Raw genomic sequence first — 17,979 nt, 5'->3', positions numbered from 1 at the left:
TTTCACTGAGGTGCTAAACTTTTTGAACTCTTGTTATTTTGGGCTGTCTTAAGCCCCGATGATCAATTCTCTCTGATGGAAGAAAATGCTTATTCAAACACGCAAGACTCTTTTTCCAGTCCTTTCTCTTCCTGGTTGGATTGAGAGGGAGGTAATGTAATTTGGATGAGCTACCCAAGTGACTCTGATAATTTCTACCTCCCATTAGGAACCACGGCTCTAGAGGTAGCTCAAGGCACCTCCCCAGCTGTGTTTTTGTTTTTTTTAAACTTTAATGGGTATCAGAATCATCTGGAAGCCTCTGCAAAACAAAAATCCCAAGTATAGGAATCCATATTTTTAGTAAGTACCTAGCATGGATTTATTTTTGGGTCCTTAGACTATACAAAACATTGCTCTAGGGGCACCTGGGTGGCACAGCGGTTAAGCGTCTGCCTTCGGCTCAGGGCGTGATCCCGGCGTTATGGGATCGAGCCCCACATCAGGCTCCTCCGCTATGAGCCTGCTTCTTCCTCTCCCACTCCCCTTGCTTGTGTTTCCTCTCCCGCTGGCTGTCTCTATCTCTGTCAAATAAATAAATAAAATCTTAAAAAAAAAAAATAACATTGCTCTAGAGCTCTAGTGTAATTTTAATTATGTAAGATTTATTAATTTTAAAAAATTTACAAATTGTATTCACCAGGAATGATGGTGAAGGTCTCTTATTTATAACAGCAAAGTATATAACTCCTTTTTTTCTGTTCTCTTTCATTGATGATTCTCATTGGAGATAGGTTCCATCTTTGCTTCTGACTTACTACTCTGGTGTTTCTATTAAATATTGTATAATGATGCTGTAAGGTGCTTTGGGACTCCAGGAATTAGTGCATTAGTGACTGGTTTTCTTAGATGAAGACTGATATAGGGAGATAGCTCACCCAAGAGCAGACATTTATTGACTGCTTCCTATATGTCACAACTGTTCTAGGTCCTTTACATATACAACCTTCCACCTCTCAAAGGTAATTCACTCCTGAAAATCCCCTCATAGGGAAACTCTCTTAAAATGTAAATAGAATTTGTATTAATTTTAGTGGTTAAATTTCTTTAAAATAATTTTAGTTATTTTAATAGTTAAGATTAGTTATAACAAAACCCAACAAGGCATTTCTCTTTGTTAATGACTCCATAAGTCTGTCATCTTATTCTCTTTGTCTTTTGTACCTATTACTCATTAAAACTATGCTCTCAGAAAAACATAACTTATGATACTTAGGGCTTGTGTAATTCAAACTTCAATGCAAGAAAAAAAAGCTTTAATGGAAATAGAGCAACTAAGAAGAAATGGGAAAAAAGCAGTGCAAATAATCTCTCTCGGTGTATATATAAGTTGATATCACAGGGGCCATAATGTTCAAGAGTCACTGCTATAAATTAGCAAACCAGAAGCACTTGGAAAGAACCTTATGCACCATTGGTAGACAATTCAGTTAGGAAGATGAATGACCACATAATGGCTCTTGTTTTGTGCTCATGAGATTTGAGAAATTCAAATGGGTCATTAAAAGTGTGAATAAGTGCCTCATAAGTCAAAATAAGAATATTAATAAAATGACTTGTAAAGGATAATTTTTGTAACTGGTATGAAATGGTATACCTTGGGTTACGACTCTGTTAATATATATTTCCTATAGCACGTTTATTCTTTATAAACACTTCATGAAATAGGTGCTATTCCATTTTTATAGGAAACTGAGGCACAGAGAGGTCAAGTAATTCGCCCAAGGTTACACATTTGGTTAGTGGTGGAACTAGGATTAGACCAGGCAGCTGGCTCCAGAGCTGCATTTTTTACCACTAGGTTATATGATATGTAAAGGTCCTGTATTATTGCTTGGATACTTTTTATTTTTTTGCAGAGGTAAGCTACTCACTGCTATGATACTTCTCTGTCTTAAGGTTTTCAATTTAAGGGTTTATTTTGACTGGAATAAATTTATTATGATTTAATTATAGACTTAAAAATCCAATCTGTAATTCTTGCTTTGTTTTCCCCTTTACCCTTCTAAAGGACTTTCAGCCCTCCAGGATATAGAAACAGGAGTGCAGCATATTTTAGCAGACATGATTGCTAAAGACAAAGACACGCTTGACTTCATTCGGAAATTGTGAGTAACTCTTTTATAGTTTTCTGCTTTGTGGACTCATGCTGTTAAGGGTCATATGGTTAGTGCTAACACTAGTGTTCATTAGAAACTTTATTTTTAGATTTTTTTTGGTAGCAGAACTCTTTGTTCAAGCAACAGAACCCTAATATATTAAACAGATAAAAGTAAAGTTGCTTTAATTGAATACTAGGCAGGGAGCCTGGAACTCTGCTTGCTCATCCTCCTTACACTGACACACCTCAATGGAGGGCTCTGAGGAACAGTTTAAAAACCATTGCATTACACAATGTATGCCAGAGGTTCATATTCATTTAGACTGAGTGGCATGCTTTTTAAACATATTGTGATGTATGTAGTATACATGTATTATAATATCTCATTTCTGATATTTATAAATGATTGAGTTAACTTGAGAATGTTTTCTATCAGGTATAGATAAAAGTGCTGACCTCAAAATGAATTTCAGCTGATGCAGAGAGCTGCTTATCCATGGTATCATGGTCCCTTTATAAGAGATTAAAACCTCATGACTTAGGCCCTACTTGGGCTTTTGGATTTTATGCCTCATTAAAAAAAGATACTATCTTAAAACCCTATTTTAATATATTTTTCAGCTGTGTGTCAGCAGAGAACACAGGGTTTTGCCAGTGGTCTGCTTTTACTCTTTCTCCACATCTCTGTATGAGGTGTGCAGAGGAGAGGAAAGGTGGAGATGAACCAGTTGACTGCAGTGGCTTGTCAGGGTTTTTGTTAATACAGGGAGAGAAGTTTCTTAGTTCCTCAGTAATAGTAACAGTAATTCCTAATAGGAATGAGTCAAAGGAGGAGAATTGCCTAGGTTTTAAATGTGTTTTTATAAGTAATTATCCTTCCGAAATTTGTTTCAGTTTTATAAACTGTCGCTAGAAGCTGTTCTGCCATGTCTTGTTTCCCTTCTTTTTAGCTTTTACTTGGCTCTGATTGCGTAGACCCGAATTATTGATCTTGTATGTGTGATTTTGGTCTTGCATAACTGCAGATGAACTGATTTAGGCATTTTATAGGAGGATTGGGTTGCTATATGCATAGATCTGGAGGATCTATGCTAGCAGAGTCCTCTTTTGATGGATTAGTACCTTTTTATACTTGGGCATCATTTAAAAAAAAATCTCATTTGGTAATAGATTAAGTTTTTTTGCTAACATTATTTCCATATAATGTGTTTCTTTGCTGAAGGACCTGTTAGTAACTACTTGCTTTTTGAATATTTGTTTATCTGAGCAGGTGCCAAAATAGGTATATTTGTATCCAGTCATCTCTGGCAAAGGTGTCCTCAAAAAAAGTAAATGAGAAGGATGTTGATAAGTTTCTGCTCTACCAGAATTTTTCATGCAACATAAGAAACATCCAGCATCATCAGGTAAATAAACTGCTTATCCATGCTGATAGTAATAATAATGATGATACTTTGGATTTGCCTACTACTTTACTTATTAAGGAATTAAAGAATTTTAAGGCAACAATTTTCTTCTTTTTTTATATAAATTCTTATAATATCGTCATAACTTTCCCATTTCACAAATGCGGAACTCAAGACCCAGAAAAAGTAGTAAAACTGAGCATTATTAGCAGAGCTGACAATATACCACTTCAGGTATCTTGACTTTTTGACTGGTGATCTTTCGTATTAGACTTTGCTCCTCTCTGTGCTTGGCTTTGAGCTCAATACTGGATCTTTTCCTTGTGACATACAAATTAGAGATAATCTGATTTAGAATAAAGTGTGAGATCTCACTTAGTTGTGTAAATTTTAGTTATTATATCTCTTTTACTCTCATTTTTCAGTTTAGTAGTTTTTTTTCCTAATTGTTCTATCTACAATGTGGAAAGTAGCTTTTATGTCATATGGTGGGAAAAAGATGATTTACAAACTGAAAATAAAATCATACTGGCTTTACATTTACCTGTGTAGCTACTTTTACCAGTGTTCTTTATTTATTTGTATGCTTTTGAGTTATTGTATAGTGTCCTTTCATTTCTGCCTGAAGGACTTACTGTAACATTTCATGTAGGGCTGGTCTACTAGTGACAAACTCCCTCAGTTTTTGTTTATCTGTAAGGTCTTAATTTTTTTTTAAGTTTATTATTAATTGTGGTAAAATACATGGAACATATGTATTTAGCTTATAACTTTACCATCCCAACCATTTTTAAGTGCACAGTTCAGTAATGTTAAGTATATTTACATCTTTGTGCAACCCATCTCCAGAACTTTTTTTGGGTGAATTCTAGGTTGACAGTTTTTTCTTTCAGCTCTTTGAATTTATCATCCCACTGTCTTCTAGTCTCCATGGTTTTGATGAAGAATCAGCTGTTAATCTTACGAGTCCTTAACACATGATGGATTACTTCTCTTCTTCCAGGATTCTCTGGCTTTAGGTTTTGATAGTTTGATTATATTGTGTCTCACTGTAGATCTCCTTGAGTTTATCCTTCTTGGGGTTCATTCTGATTCTTGGATGTGTTGATTGTTTTTCATCAAAACTGAAAAATTTGGGCCATTATTTTTTCAAATATTCTTTCTGCCTTTCTCTCCTCTCCTGGGTCTCCTGTTAATTGTTATGTTGGTATACTCAATAATGTCCCACAGGTTTCTTAGGCTCTGTTTCTTTCTTTCTTTCTTTTTTTTTTTTTCTTTTTCTTCTCAGACTCTATAATCTCAGTTGACCTATCTTCAGGTTTGCTGATTCTTTCTTCTGCTTGCTCAAATTAACTATTGAACACTTTCAGTAAATTTTTCATTTCAGTCATTGTAGTTCTCAGCTCAGAATTTCTATTTGGTTTCTTTTTGTAATTCTCAACTCTTTACTGATATTCTGCGTTTGTCGAGACCACATTCTCCTGATTTTTTTTAGGTCTCTGTCCATGATTTCCTTTAACTCTGAGCATATTTAAGACAGTTGATTTAGAGTGGTCTGGTAAGACCAATGTCTGAGTTTCTTCAGGGATAGTTTCTGTTTCTTTTTTCCTGTAAATGGGTCATACTTTCTTGTTTCTTTGCATGCCTTGTAATTTTATGTTAAAAACTTGACATTTTGAATGTTATAAACTGGCAACACTGAAAATCAGATCCTCCCCCTCAATATTTGTTGTTGCTGCTGTTGGAGAGTTTGTTGTTTGTTGAGTACCTTCTAAACTATTTTTGAAATGTCTGTATTCTTTGTCATGTGTGACCACTGAAATCTCTTCCATTAGTTTAGTGGGCCACTAGTTTTTTGACAGAGATTTTCTTAATGTCTAAATAGCCAAAACAAAGAACACATTCTCCTAGTTCTTGCAGAGTAACTGTTTGTTGGGGATACTCCTTCAAACATTAGCATAGCAAAGCTGTTTACAACTCTCCCCTTAGCCTTCACTTCCTGTTTGTATGGAGCCCAAAGGTTAGTCAAAGGTGAAAGCTTAAGGTTTTTTCAGAGCATGTGTCTAGTCCCAAGCATGCATACAGATTCTGAGATTCTCTAGTCTATTCAGGAACGTTAAAAAGCCCCTTTCCCCTCAAGTATCTAATATGCAAGCCTCTTTTTCATCCAGTGGTTGTTTTTTGGGAGGGGGGTCTATTTGTTGGTTACCCTGACTGTAGTCCTTCATCACCTACTGTTATCCCTTACCCCTCAACACTGCAACTAATTTATTTGCCTTTAAATACTTCTGACAAATGCTACCCAGAGAATGGCTTCTGTCCTGGGGAAACTCTGAGACAGGCAAAATGAAGGCAGGCCCTTGAGTCCATCCTTCAGGAAGCCATCAGATCAAAACACACAACCACAAATTTTTGAGAATAAGGTTCATGTTGCTCCCTCTGGCACTATCAATCTGTGCTAGGAATGTAGGCTGTTATCTTCATGGCCACTGCTCATCTGCAGAGCAGAGGATGGCAAATTTGGGTAAGTTAAAAGTGTTTTTGTTTTTTTTTAAATTTTTTTTATTATATTATGTTAGTCACCATACAGTATATCCTGGTTTCTGATGTAAAGTTCGATGATTCATTACTTGCATATAACACCCAGTGCACCATGCAATACGTGCCCTCCTTACTACCCATCACCAGTCTATCCCATTCCCCCACCCCTCTCCCCTCTGAAGCCCTCAGTTTGTTTCTCAGAGTCCATAGTCTCTCATGCTTCATTCCCCCTTCTGATTACCCCCTCTTTCTTTATCCCTTTCTTCCCCTACCGATCTTCCTAGTTCTTATGTTCCATAGATGAGAGAAATCATATATAATTGTCTTTCTCTGCTTGACTTATTTCACTTAGCATTATCTCCTCCAGTGCCGTCCATGTTGCAGCAAATGTTGAGAACTCGCTCTTTCTGATAGCTGAGTAATATTCCCTTGTATATATGGACCACAGCTTCTTAATCCAGTCATCTGTTGAAGGGCATCTCGGTTCCTTCCATGATTTAGCTATCGTGGACAATGCTGCTATGATCATTGGGGTGCATATGGCCCTTCTCTTCACTACGTCTGTACCTTTGAGGTAAATACCCAGTAGTGCAATGGCTGGGTCATAGGGTAGCTCAATTTTTAACTTTTTAAGGGACCTCCACACTGTTTTCCAGAGTGGTTTTACCAACTGGCATTCCCACTAACAGTGTAGGAGGGATCCCCTTTCTCCACATCCTCTCCAGCAATTGTTGTTTCTTGCCTTGTCAATTTTTGCCATTCTAACTGGCGTAAGGTGGTCTCTTAGTGTGGTTTTGATTTGAATTTCCCTGATGGCTAATGATTTTGAACATTTTTTCATGTGTATGTTAGCCATTTGTATGTCATCATTGGAAAAGTGTCTGTTCATATCTTCTGCCCATTTTATGATTTGTTTATTTGTTTCTCGCGTATTGAGTCTGAGAAGTTCTTTGTAGATCTTGGATACCAGTCTTTTATCTGTAGCATCATTTGCAAATATATTCTCCCATTCCGTGGGCTGCCTCTTAGTTTCTTTGACTGTTTCCTTGGCTGTGCAGAAGCTTTTTATCTTGATGAAGTCCCACAAGTTCATTTTATCTTTTGTTTCTCTTGCCTTTGGAGATGTGTCATGAAAAAGGTTGCTTTGGCCTATGTCATAGAGGTTGCTGCCTATGTTCTCCTCTAGGATTTTGATGGATTCCTTTCTCACATCGAGTCTTTCATCCATTTGGAGTTTATCTTTGTGTATGGTGTGAGAGAGTGGTCAAATTTCATTCTTTTGCATGTAGCTGTCCAATTTTCCCAGCACCATTTATTGAAGAGACTGTCTTTTTCCCACCAGATGTTTTTTCCTGCTTTATCAAAGATTAGTTGCCCAAAGAGCCGAGGGTCCATTTCTGGGTTCTCTATTCTGTTCCATTGGTCTATGTGTCTGTTTTTGTGCCGGTACCATGCTGTCTTTGTGATCACAGCTTTGTAGTACAGCTCGAAATCCAGCATTGTGATGCCCCAGCATTGTTTTTCCTTTTCAACAGTTCCTTGGCGATTCGGGGCCTTTTCTGGTTCCATACAAATTTAAGGACTATTTGTTCCAGTTCTTTGAAAAATGTCCTTGCTATTTTGATTGGGATAGCATTGAAAGTGTAGATTGCTCTGGGTAACATGGACATTTTAACTATGTTAATTCTTCCGATCCATGAGCATGGAATATTTTTCCATCTTTTTGTGTCTTCCTCAATGTCTTTCAAGAGTGATTTATAGTTTCTAGAATATAGGTCCTTTACGTCTCTGGTTAAGTAAATTCCAAGGTAACGTATGGTTTTTGGTGCTATTGTAAATGGGATGGATTCCCTAATTTCTCTTTCTTCAGTCTCATTATTCGTGTATAGAAATGCAACTGATTTCTGAGCATTGATTTTGTATCCCGCCACATTACTGAATTGCTCTATAACTTCTAATAGTTTGGGCATGGATTCTTTTGGGTTTTCCATATAGAGTATCATGTCATCTGCGAAGAGAGACGTTTTGACTTCTTCTTTGCCGATTTAGATACCTTTTATCCCTTTTTGTTGTCTGATTACTGTTGCAAGGACACTAGTACTATGTTGAATAATAATGGCAAGAGTGGGCATCCTTGTCGTGTTTCTGATCTTAAGGGAACGGCTTCCAGCTTTTCCCCATTGAGAATGATATTTGCTGTAGGCTTTTCATAGATGGTTTTTATGAGATTGAGGAATGTACCCTCTATCCCTACACTCTGAAGGGTTTTAATCAGGAAAGGATGCTGTATTTTGTCAAATGCTTTTTCTGCATCTATTGAGAGAATCATATGATTTTTGAATTTTTCTTTCTGTACAAAATCTAAGACACTGATAGATTTGCGAATGTTGAACCACCCTTGCATCCCAGGAATGAATCCCACTTGGTCATGATGGATAATCCTTTTAATGTACTGTTGGATTCTATTAGCTAGGATCTTGTTGAGGATTTTGGCGTCCATATTCATTAGGGAAATCGGTCTGTAATTCTCCTTTTTGATGGGGTCTTTGCCTGGTTTGGGGATCAAGGTAATATTGGCCTCATAGAATGAGTTTGGTAGCTTTCCTTCTGTTTCTATTTTTTGAAATAGCTTTAGGAGAATAGGTATTATTTCTTCTTTGAATGTTTCGTAGAATTCCCCAGGAAAACCGTCCGGGCCTGGAGTTTTGTTTTTTGGAAGGTTGTTTATCACTGACTCAATCTCTTCATAATTAATTGGCCTGTTTAAAAAAATCAATTTCTTCCTGTTTCAATCTTGGTAGTTTATAGATTTCCAGGAAGGCCTCCATCTTTTCCAGATTGCTTAATTTATTGGCATAAAGCTGTTGATAAAAGTTTCTAATAATCCTTCCAATTTCAATGGTGTTCGTCGTGACCTCTCCTTTTTCATTCATAATTTTCATAATCTGGGTCCTTTCTCTTTTCTTTTGGATAAGTCTTGCCAGTGGTCTGTCAATTTTATTAATTCTCTCAAAGAACCAGCTTCTAGTTCTGTTGATCTGCTCTACTGTACTCCTGGTTTCTAATTCATTGATTTCTGCTCTAATCTTGGTCAACTGCTTCCTCGTGCGTGGATTAGGCCTGTCCCTCTGTTGCTGTTCCAGCTTCTTGAGGTGAGAATATAAAAACTGCATTTTAGATTTTTCTATTCTTTCGAGTGAGGCTTGGATGGCTATGTATTTCCCCCTTAGGACTGCCTTTGCAGTATCCCATAGGTTTTGGACTGTTGTGTTTTCATTCTCATTGTCTCCATAAATTGTTTAAATTGATTTTTTATTTCCTGGTTTATCGAATCATTCCTGAACAGGATGGTTCTTAGTCTCCAAGTGTTTGAGTTTCTTTCAAATTTTTCCTTGTGGTTGAGTTCCAATTTCAGAACGTTGTCGTCTGAGAATATGCAGAGGATAATTTCAGTCTTTTGGTATCGGTTAAAACCTGTTTTGTGTCCCAGAACATGGTCTATTCTTGAGAATGTTCCATGGGCATTAGAATAGAATGAGTATTCTTTGGTTCTGGGGTGTAGTGTTCTATATATATCTATGAGGTCCAACTCGTCGAGTATGGCATTCAAAGCTCTTGTTTCTTTGCTGATTTCTTGCTTAGGTGATCTGTCTATTGCTGATAGTGGAGTGTTGAGGTTCCCTACTATTAGCGTATTTTTATCTATATGTCTCTTTATTGTGGTTAAGAGTTGGCTTGTGGGGGCGCCTGGGTGGCTCAGTCGTTAAGCGTCTGCCTTCGGCTCAGGGCATGATCCCGGCGTTCTGGGATCGAGCCCCACATCAGGCTCCTCCGCTATGAGCCTGCTTCTTCCTCTCCCACTCCCCCTGCTTGTGTTCCCTCTCTCGCTGGCTGTCTCTATCTCTGTCAAATAAATAAATAAAATCTTAAAAAAAAAAAAAAAAAGAGTTGTCTTGTGTATCTTGCTGCTCCCCCATTGGGGGCATATATATTTATAATTGTCATATCCACTTTTTGGATACATCCTTTAAGAATAATGTAGTGTCCTTCTGTGTCTCTAACTATAGTGTTTAGTTTAAAATCCAGTCTGTCTGATATGTGAATTGCTACCCCAGCTTTCTTTTGAGGTCCATTGGCGTGAAAGATGGTATTCCATCCTTTTACTTTCAGTCTGAATGTATCTTTAGGTTCAAAATGAGTCTTTTGTAGACAGCAAATGGATGGGTCATGTCTTTTTATCCAATCTGCAACCCTGTTGCGTTATGGGAGCATTTAGGCCATTTACATTGAGACTGATTATTGAGAGATATGATTTTAATGATGCCATATTGCCAGTAAAGTCTTTGTTTCTCTAGATTGTGACTTTCTGTTCTGTATCACTCTTGAGGCCTTTTTACTTTTATAGAACCCCCCTTAATATCTCCTGTAGGGCTGGTTTCATGGTTACGAAATTGGTCTATGACTGGCGATTCTGGAAGGTCTTTATTTCTCCATCAATTCTGAATGACAGCCTTGCTGGATAAAGGATCCTTGGCTGCATGTTTTTCTCTGAAAGAGCTTTAAAAATGCTCCCCCACCCCTTTCTCTCATTCCAGGTCTGTGTAGACAGGTCTGACGTAATTCTGATACCTTTGCCTTGGTACGTGAGAAATTTCTTTGCCCTGGCCGCTTTCAATACTGTATCCTTGGATCTAATATTTGCGAATGCACTATGATGTGGCGTGGCGTAGGTTTGTCGTGGTTGAGCTTGGGAGGGGTCCTCTCTGCCTCTTGGACACGAATGTTTGTTTCCCTTGCTAGATTAGGGAGGTTTTCAGCTATAATTTGTTCAAATATCTCCTCTAGACCTCTGTTTTTCTCCACTCCCTCGGGGATGCTGATGATTCTGACATTGGAACGTTTCATTGAGTCAGTAATCTCCCGTAACCGACATTCCTGAGCGTGGATTTTTTGAGTCCAGATTCTATTTTAGCTTTCTCTTCTACTAACCCATCCTCCAATTCGCTGATACCTTCTTCTGCCTCATTCACCCAGGCCATCAAAGCCTCTAGTTTTGTCTGCATTTGGCTCATAGAATTTTTAATTTCTGCCGGATTCGCTCTCATTTCTTCCGTTAGAGATTCTATATTCTCATTAACATTTTCGTTAATACTTTTTTCAAGTCTACACATCATCTTGACCATTGTTACTCTGAATTCCATTTCTAATAATTTGGTTATATCCATATCCATTAGTTCTGTGGCAGGGGCCACAAACTCATTGTCTTTTCTTTGCTGGGGGGGGGGATTTCTCCTTCTCGTCATTCAGATGAGGAGAGGTCGTGGGGTTGTCCAGAGCCCAAATTATGGACCCGGACCCAGGCCATGCGCCCTTGTTTTGTAGGGATCTTAGGGATGTGGGCTTCTTGATTTTTCAGCCTGCCTTCTGGGGGAGGGGCCTGCCGTGCCTATACTCAGGCAACCCTGTTTGGGTAGAGTCTCCGTGTCCCCTGCGAGGGGGGATGGGGATGGGCACACTCTGAGCCAGTATTTCCAGACTTTTGTTCTCTGGCGGCTTTCCCTGGCAGTTTGCTGTGCCTCTTCTGAGAGAGCAGCAGTGGCCGAATCTCAGCCTCTGTCTCAGAACAGAGGGATCGCAGACCGTTCTCCACTGATGTTTTGGCCACTTTAACTCTGTTTCTGTTGGTGCTGCTCAACCCTGCAGCATCCCGGGATGTGCGCCCCACACCCGGCGTCCCAGCCCTCACTTCCAGGGCCGGCGCGTCTCTGTCCTTTGTGTTTCTAACACCGCCAGCCGCCAGCCACCCCCGCGCGCTCCTGGAGCTCCCGGTCTCAGTCTGGTTCCAGTGAGCGCACGGGAGCTCCGGTTTTCAGTCTGGTCACGCGTGTTCCCCGGCTCATGGTCTCAGTCTGCTGTCTTGTGGGTGCTGGTCCACGAATCCACCCGTTCCCCCGTGCAGGTGGCCTCCGCTTCCTGGCGCCTGAACGCGGCGGCTCCCTCCCCCTTCCGTTTATCTTCCAATATCTGTGCGCAGTTTCACGGCTCCCCGCTTCGTACCCCAATACTCAGCACTGGAGATGTTCATTTGTAGAGATCCAGATGTATCTTCCTGTGTCTCAGGCTGATTCTGTGGATGTTCAGGCTGGTCTGGTACCTATCCAACTCGACTCAGGGGACCTGCTGAAAAAGGTGTCTCCTACTTCTCCGCCATCTTAACTCACCTCCCACCTAAAAGTGCTCCTTACCAAAACTCTGTGGCTCTTTTTTCTTTAAATGTTCCTCTGGTTGTTGTAAGCTTTTTATTAGGGTCCAGAGTTCTGAAAAAGTTGATTCTGACAGTTTTGGCCAGTTTGTTATTGTTGTAGAGGGATGGACTATTGAAATTCCCTTCTCTATCGTGTTGTTGATGTCACACCTAACAGCATCTTTAAAATATGCTATTGTTCCGCTTGCTCTATTCCAAAACCAGAATGTAGCTTTAACATTATCAACTGTCCTTCTTTATCTTGTTTAATGGTTTTTAGCTTAAAGTCTACTTTGGTATCAGGATTGCAACCTATATTTTCTTAATGGTAATTGATTCCTCCCTTATTTTAATCTCAGTCCTACAGTTATATGAAATGCTTGCCCTCTGTCCTTTTGCCAGAACTTTCCAGTCTTCTTTTGGTGTAATGAAGCTTATTCTGTAGTCCAGTAGGGAGTTGGCCAAGCTTTTCTGTAGAAGACCAGAGAATAAATGTCTATATTTTCTGAGCCAGGTAGCTTTTGCAGCAGTTATACAACTGCCATTGCAGCATGACAGTAGTCATAGATAATACAGAAACATGGGAGCATGGTTGTGTTTTAATAAACTTCTGTTTATGCAAACAGATGTTTGATTTGGCCATGGACCATAGTTTACTGACCCCTGCTCTTCTGTATTTCTCAAGTAGGGTATATATGTACAGTATTCTCTAAGTTCTAACACATTCATAATTGTTTCCAATGGGCATGATACGTGGACAGCTTAGATCAGTATAATATTTTTTGTTTTTACTTTCCTAAACTTTCTTAAATATGTTGCTCTGTTGTTGCCTTGCTTTGCATGTTGCTATAGAGAAATCAGATGGCAGTCTAGTTCTGTTCCCTAGAAATGCCAAAAATGTGGGTCCCATGTTTTATTCTCTTTATTAAAGTTTTATAGGAAGATGAGGGGATTTGGAATCAAGAGATTGCCAGTTCTCCAAGCCTGGAAGTCCTCAGTATAACATTTTTAAAATTAATTTTTCCTTCCATTTGCATTTTACTGTTAAAAAAAAGATAATGAAAAAGATTATAGTGCATTACCTTTCAAAATGTGATATTTTCCATTAGAATTGTTAATTTTTTAACTTATGGTGATATACAGACGTGAAAAGGTGTTTGTTTGGTTTAAGGTAACATAAGTGTCATCAATTATCCCACAAATTTTTCTTGGACACTTTATTATATATTGGTTCCTACTTGGGGTGTGGAGGTGACATGGCCTTTTCTCTTATTAGTTATAAGAGTCTTTTATCCGTTCTAGATCTAATTCCTTTATGTGATAAATGATTTGCAAAACTTTTCTCCCATTCTATAAGTTCTCTTTTCACTTTCTTAATGGTATCCTTTGATGTATAATTTTATTGAAGTCTAATCTATTTATGTTTTCTTTCGATTGTGTGTGTAGTGTTACATCTCAGGCCTTACCTAACTCATGGTCATGAAGATTTTCTCTTATATTTTCTAAGAGTTTTTTACTTCTTATATTAAGGTTTATGACCAATTTTGAATAATTTTTGTGTATGATGAGGTAAAGAAGGAATACAGCTTCATTCTTTTGAACATAACTCTCCAGTCATTCCAGCATTGTTTATTGAAAAGACTGTATTTTCCCCCAGTGAACTGTCTTGGCATCCTTATTGCAAATCAGTTGATTGTAGGTGTATAGATTTATTTCTGAACTCTTAATTTTATTCTACTGATCTGTGTGGCTATCCTTATGCCAGTACCACACAGTTGTGATTTCTGTAGCTTTGTAATAAGTTTTGAAATCAGAAGGTAGGAGTCCTTCAACTTTTTTCTTCTTTTTCAAGAGGGACTCTGGGTCCCTTGAATTTCTATGTGACTCTTAGAATTCGTCAATTTTTGCAAAGAATCTAGCCTTTTTTTGATAGGAGTGCATTGAATCTGTAAATCTATTGGGGTAATATTGCCATTCTAGCAATATTAAGTCTTCTGGAACATGGGGTATTTTTCCATTTTTTCAGTTTCTTTTTTTTTTTTTTTTTTTTTTGAAGATTTTATTTATTTATTCGACAGAGAGACAGCCAGCGAGAGAGGGAACACAAGCAGGGGGAGTGGGAGAGGAAGAAGCAGGCTCATAGCGGAAGAGCCTGATGTGGGGCTTGATCCCATAATGCTGGGATCACGCCCTGAGCCGAAGGCAGATGCTTAACTGCTGTGCCACCCAGGCACCCCCCATTTTTTCAATTTCTTTTGTAGTTTTCAGAGTATGCATTTGGTACTTCCTTTGTTAAATTTATTCCTGAGTAGTTTATTCCTTTTGGTGCTATGGTAAATGAGGGTGGGTTTTTTTTTTTTTTTGGTTTTTTGTTTTTTTTCAGAATGCTTATTGCTAGTGTGTAGAAATTGATTATCCTGCAATCTTGCCAAACGCTTTATGAGTTCTAATAGTTTTATAGTGAATTCCTTAGAGTTCTCCATATATAAGATTATATTATATGCAAATAGAGATAGGTTTCTTTCTTTTCAATCTAGGTGTCTTCTGTTTCTTTTTCTTGTTTAATTTCCCTGACTAGACCCTCCAGTCTGATGTTGAATAGAAGTGGCAAGAGGAGACCCTTGTAATTTTGGAGGGAAAGTATCCAGTCTTTCACCATTAAGTATGTTGCTATCTGTTTGGTTTTTGTATGTGATCTTTATCACATCGAAGAAGTTGTTTTCTGTTCCTAGTTTGTTGAGTGTTTTTGTTGTGAACAAACCTGGAATTTTGTCAAATATTCTTTCTGCATCTATAAGATGCAAGAAGAATATTGTATGATTTTTGTTTTTTATTTTATTGGTATGATATATCTTGTTAATTGCTTTTTTGGGTGTTAAACCAACCTTGCATTCCTGGAATAAATCCCTCTTGGTCCTAGTGTGTAATCCTTTTTATATATTTGTGGATTTGGGAGGATTTTTATATCTGTATTCATAAGAGATAATGGTCTTTATTTTTTTCTTGCAATGCTCTTGTCTGGTTTGCATTGGAGTAAATAGAGTTTGGAAGATTTTTCTTTTGTGGTATATTTTGGAAGGGTTTGTGAAGAATTGATGTTAATTCTTTAAATGGTTGGTAGAATTCTGTGGTGAAGCTATCTATGCCTGGACATTTTCTTGTGGGAAAATTTTAAATTACTAATTTAGTCTTCTTTATTTATTGTAGATCTTTTCAGATTTTCTGTTTCTATTTTATTCTGTCTTGGCAGTCTGTCTTTTTAAGAATTTTTCCATTTTATTTAAGTATATTTTGTATAATTTGAAATATGTTGTTCGTAGTATTTTTACTATCCTTTTTATTTCTTTAACTTCCGTAGTAATGGCCCCTCTTATTTTTGATTTTGGTAATTGGAATGCTTCCTCCTTTTTTCTTGGTTTACTGAAAGGCTTCTCAATTTTGTGATATTTTCAAAGAAAATTTTTGGTTTTGCTAGCATTATTTTCTATTGTTTTTCTATTCTCAATTTTTCCTCTGTTCTTTATTATTTCCTTTATTCTACTTGCTTTAGATTTGTTTGCTCTTCTTTAAAGGAGTGTTTCTAGTGTATTTTAAGACACTTGCTTAAGAGACAACCTGATCTGAGTTTAAATTTTTCCTTCACTTGTTATCTTTGTTATTTGGGATAAATTAGTCTTAAAAAATTACTATATGAAGTGAAGATCATACATATCCCCCTGTTAGCTTTGAAAATTAAATGAGATAAGTATTTAAAGGGCTGAGATAGACTTGACAGTTAGTAAATGCTCAATAAATGTAACAGTTAGTAGTTATTATTCCACTTGGGAATTTGCATGCATCTTTATCTTAGCAATATATTTTCACAAATATAAAAAGAAAATTTCTTAACTCCAGATAATCAAAAATTTTCAATTAATCAAATCTGAAATGAGATTTTTAGATCACCAAAGTCTCTTCCTGTGAATGTTGTAGGTTTTGTACTTGTATTTTATTTAAAAAAACTTTTTTGAAAAAAGTATAAAGAAATTATTATTTTTAAATACACTTTTGGTAAATAAATTAATTAAAAATTGATACAGCTCTAGGCTGAATAACCGCTCAATTTATTTCACCAATGTTGACTGATGAAATTGACCATTTACCTATTTAGTGGGTCATCAGTCTCTGCCATGTATGTTTGCATTCAGATTCTGGCAATTAACCGGGGAGAAAATTTGAAGATACTGACTGTCAAAGTCAACATTTCTGATGGAGTGAAGAATGAATTCTGCAGGTGGTGCATCCAAAACAGGTCTGTTTATAGATTTTTACAGAATTTCCTATCTTCCAATACTAAAATGCCATATGAGATCTATACCTACTGATCTATACCTACTGGGAAAATGTCCATTCTGTTAAGCAAACAAACAAACGTTGACAGACAACGGATATGTGTCCTTTTTACGTCAAAAAAAGGTAGAAATGTTGTGTATGTTTAAATAGGAAACAGGATATATTAAATATTAAAATAAATTATTAATCATGGTTATTTCTGGAGAGAAGGACTTTTACTTTAGTACTTTTTTGTACTATTCAAATCTTATACCGAGTGTTTTCTCTTATGAAAAACTAACAAAAACATAGTGTATATGGCATTTCTGTAATGTTTTGATCATTAAGGATAATTGAAATAAGAATATAATTTATTAGATATTACAATATAAGTCTCTAAACATAATATATGCAATTTACCTAAAATGTTTTGCACATTAAGGATGATTGATACAAACATTAGGTTTTTTGGATATTTCAGAGAATTGTTAACTTTTTATTATCTTTTTTCCTTTGTTAAGGGAACCTTTTAAAATAGCACCACATATTTATATAGAACTTCTAACTTTTAGTTTTAACTTTTTAGAGTGTATTCGATCCTTACAACAGTCTGTTCTTTTGGTAGAGCAGATTTGTAGCTGCCATTTGACCAATGAGAAAGCTGATGCAAAGGTAAAGAAGCTTGCCTAGCAGTTAGGACATACAGATTTGGGGTATGCTCCTTACAAGCTAGTTCTGTGTGCCCTTAAGTTAGGGAGATTGCTGGGAAAGCCATTTGAAGAGTTGGATGAATTTTTCTTTGAGAGGAACAAGTGCTATATACTTCGGAAGTTAGCTCTCTCAGCCAGTATCATTCTTTCATCAGTTCATTGGAAACCGGCTTGCCAAAAACCAATTCCATGAAGGATCAGCTTGCTTAATCACCAAATAGTGCTAACCAAGTACCCATCAAGTGAAACAAGTATCTCAGTGGTAAATTCTGTAAGCCAATTGTGTTATATCCATTCAGTGGAATTCTGTGCAGCCATCTTAAAAACGTTGAGATAGAGCTAAAATTGAGATATAAACATGTCTTACTACGTTAAAAAGACAGTTTATAGTTAGTATTTATAGTATGCTCTCGTTAGTGGCAAAAAATAGGTCTATATGTGTGTAAGAAAATTTTTGAAAAAATACAGATGATCTATTCCATAGCTGTAGTCTGAGATTTTAATTTTGTTGTATGCTGTCTGGTAGAGTTTTTTTTTAAATGAATGCTTATTTCTTTTGTAAACAAATAAATTTCATTAAAAATGAAAAAAATAAATACCTAAAAGCAATCATAGATTTAAACAATT

The 17,979-nt window shown here is 37.0% G+C and overlaps 1 protein-coding gene across 10 annotated transcripts in view; it reads left to right on the top strand.

Moving 5' to 3' along the window:
- SRBD1 (S1 RNA binding domain 1) overlaps positions 1-17,979 on the top strand; it is a 204,617-nt gene that overhangs the window by 31,784 nt on the left and 154,854 nt on the right. For all 10 annotated transcript variants that reach the window (XM_048222530.2, XM_044378251.3, XM_048222527.2 and 7 more), the window contains 3 exons: positions 2,051-2,147; positions 3,411-3,546; positions 16,519-16,622. In XM_048222530.2, the coding sequence (XP_048078487.1) occupies positions 2,051-2,147; positions 3,411-3,546; positions 16,519-16,622 (337 nt within the window). The remainder of the gene's footprint in view (positions 1-2,050; positions 2,148-3,410; positions 3,547-16,518; positions 16,623-17,979) is intronic.

The sequence above is a fragment of the Ursus arctos genome, unplaced genomic scaffold (assembly GCF_023065955.2).
Source record: "Ursus arctos isolate Adak ecotype North America unplaced genomic scaffold, UrsArc2.0 scaffold_8, whole genome shotgun sequence".
NCBI lineage: Eukaryota > Metazoa > Chordata > Mammalia > Carnivora > Ursidae > Ursus > Ursus arctos.
This window is presented reverse-complemented; position numbering and strand designations above follow the sequence as displayed.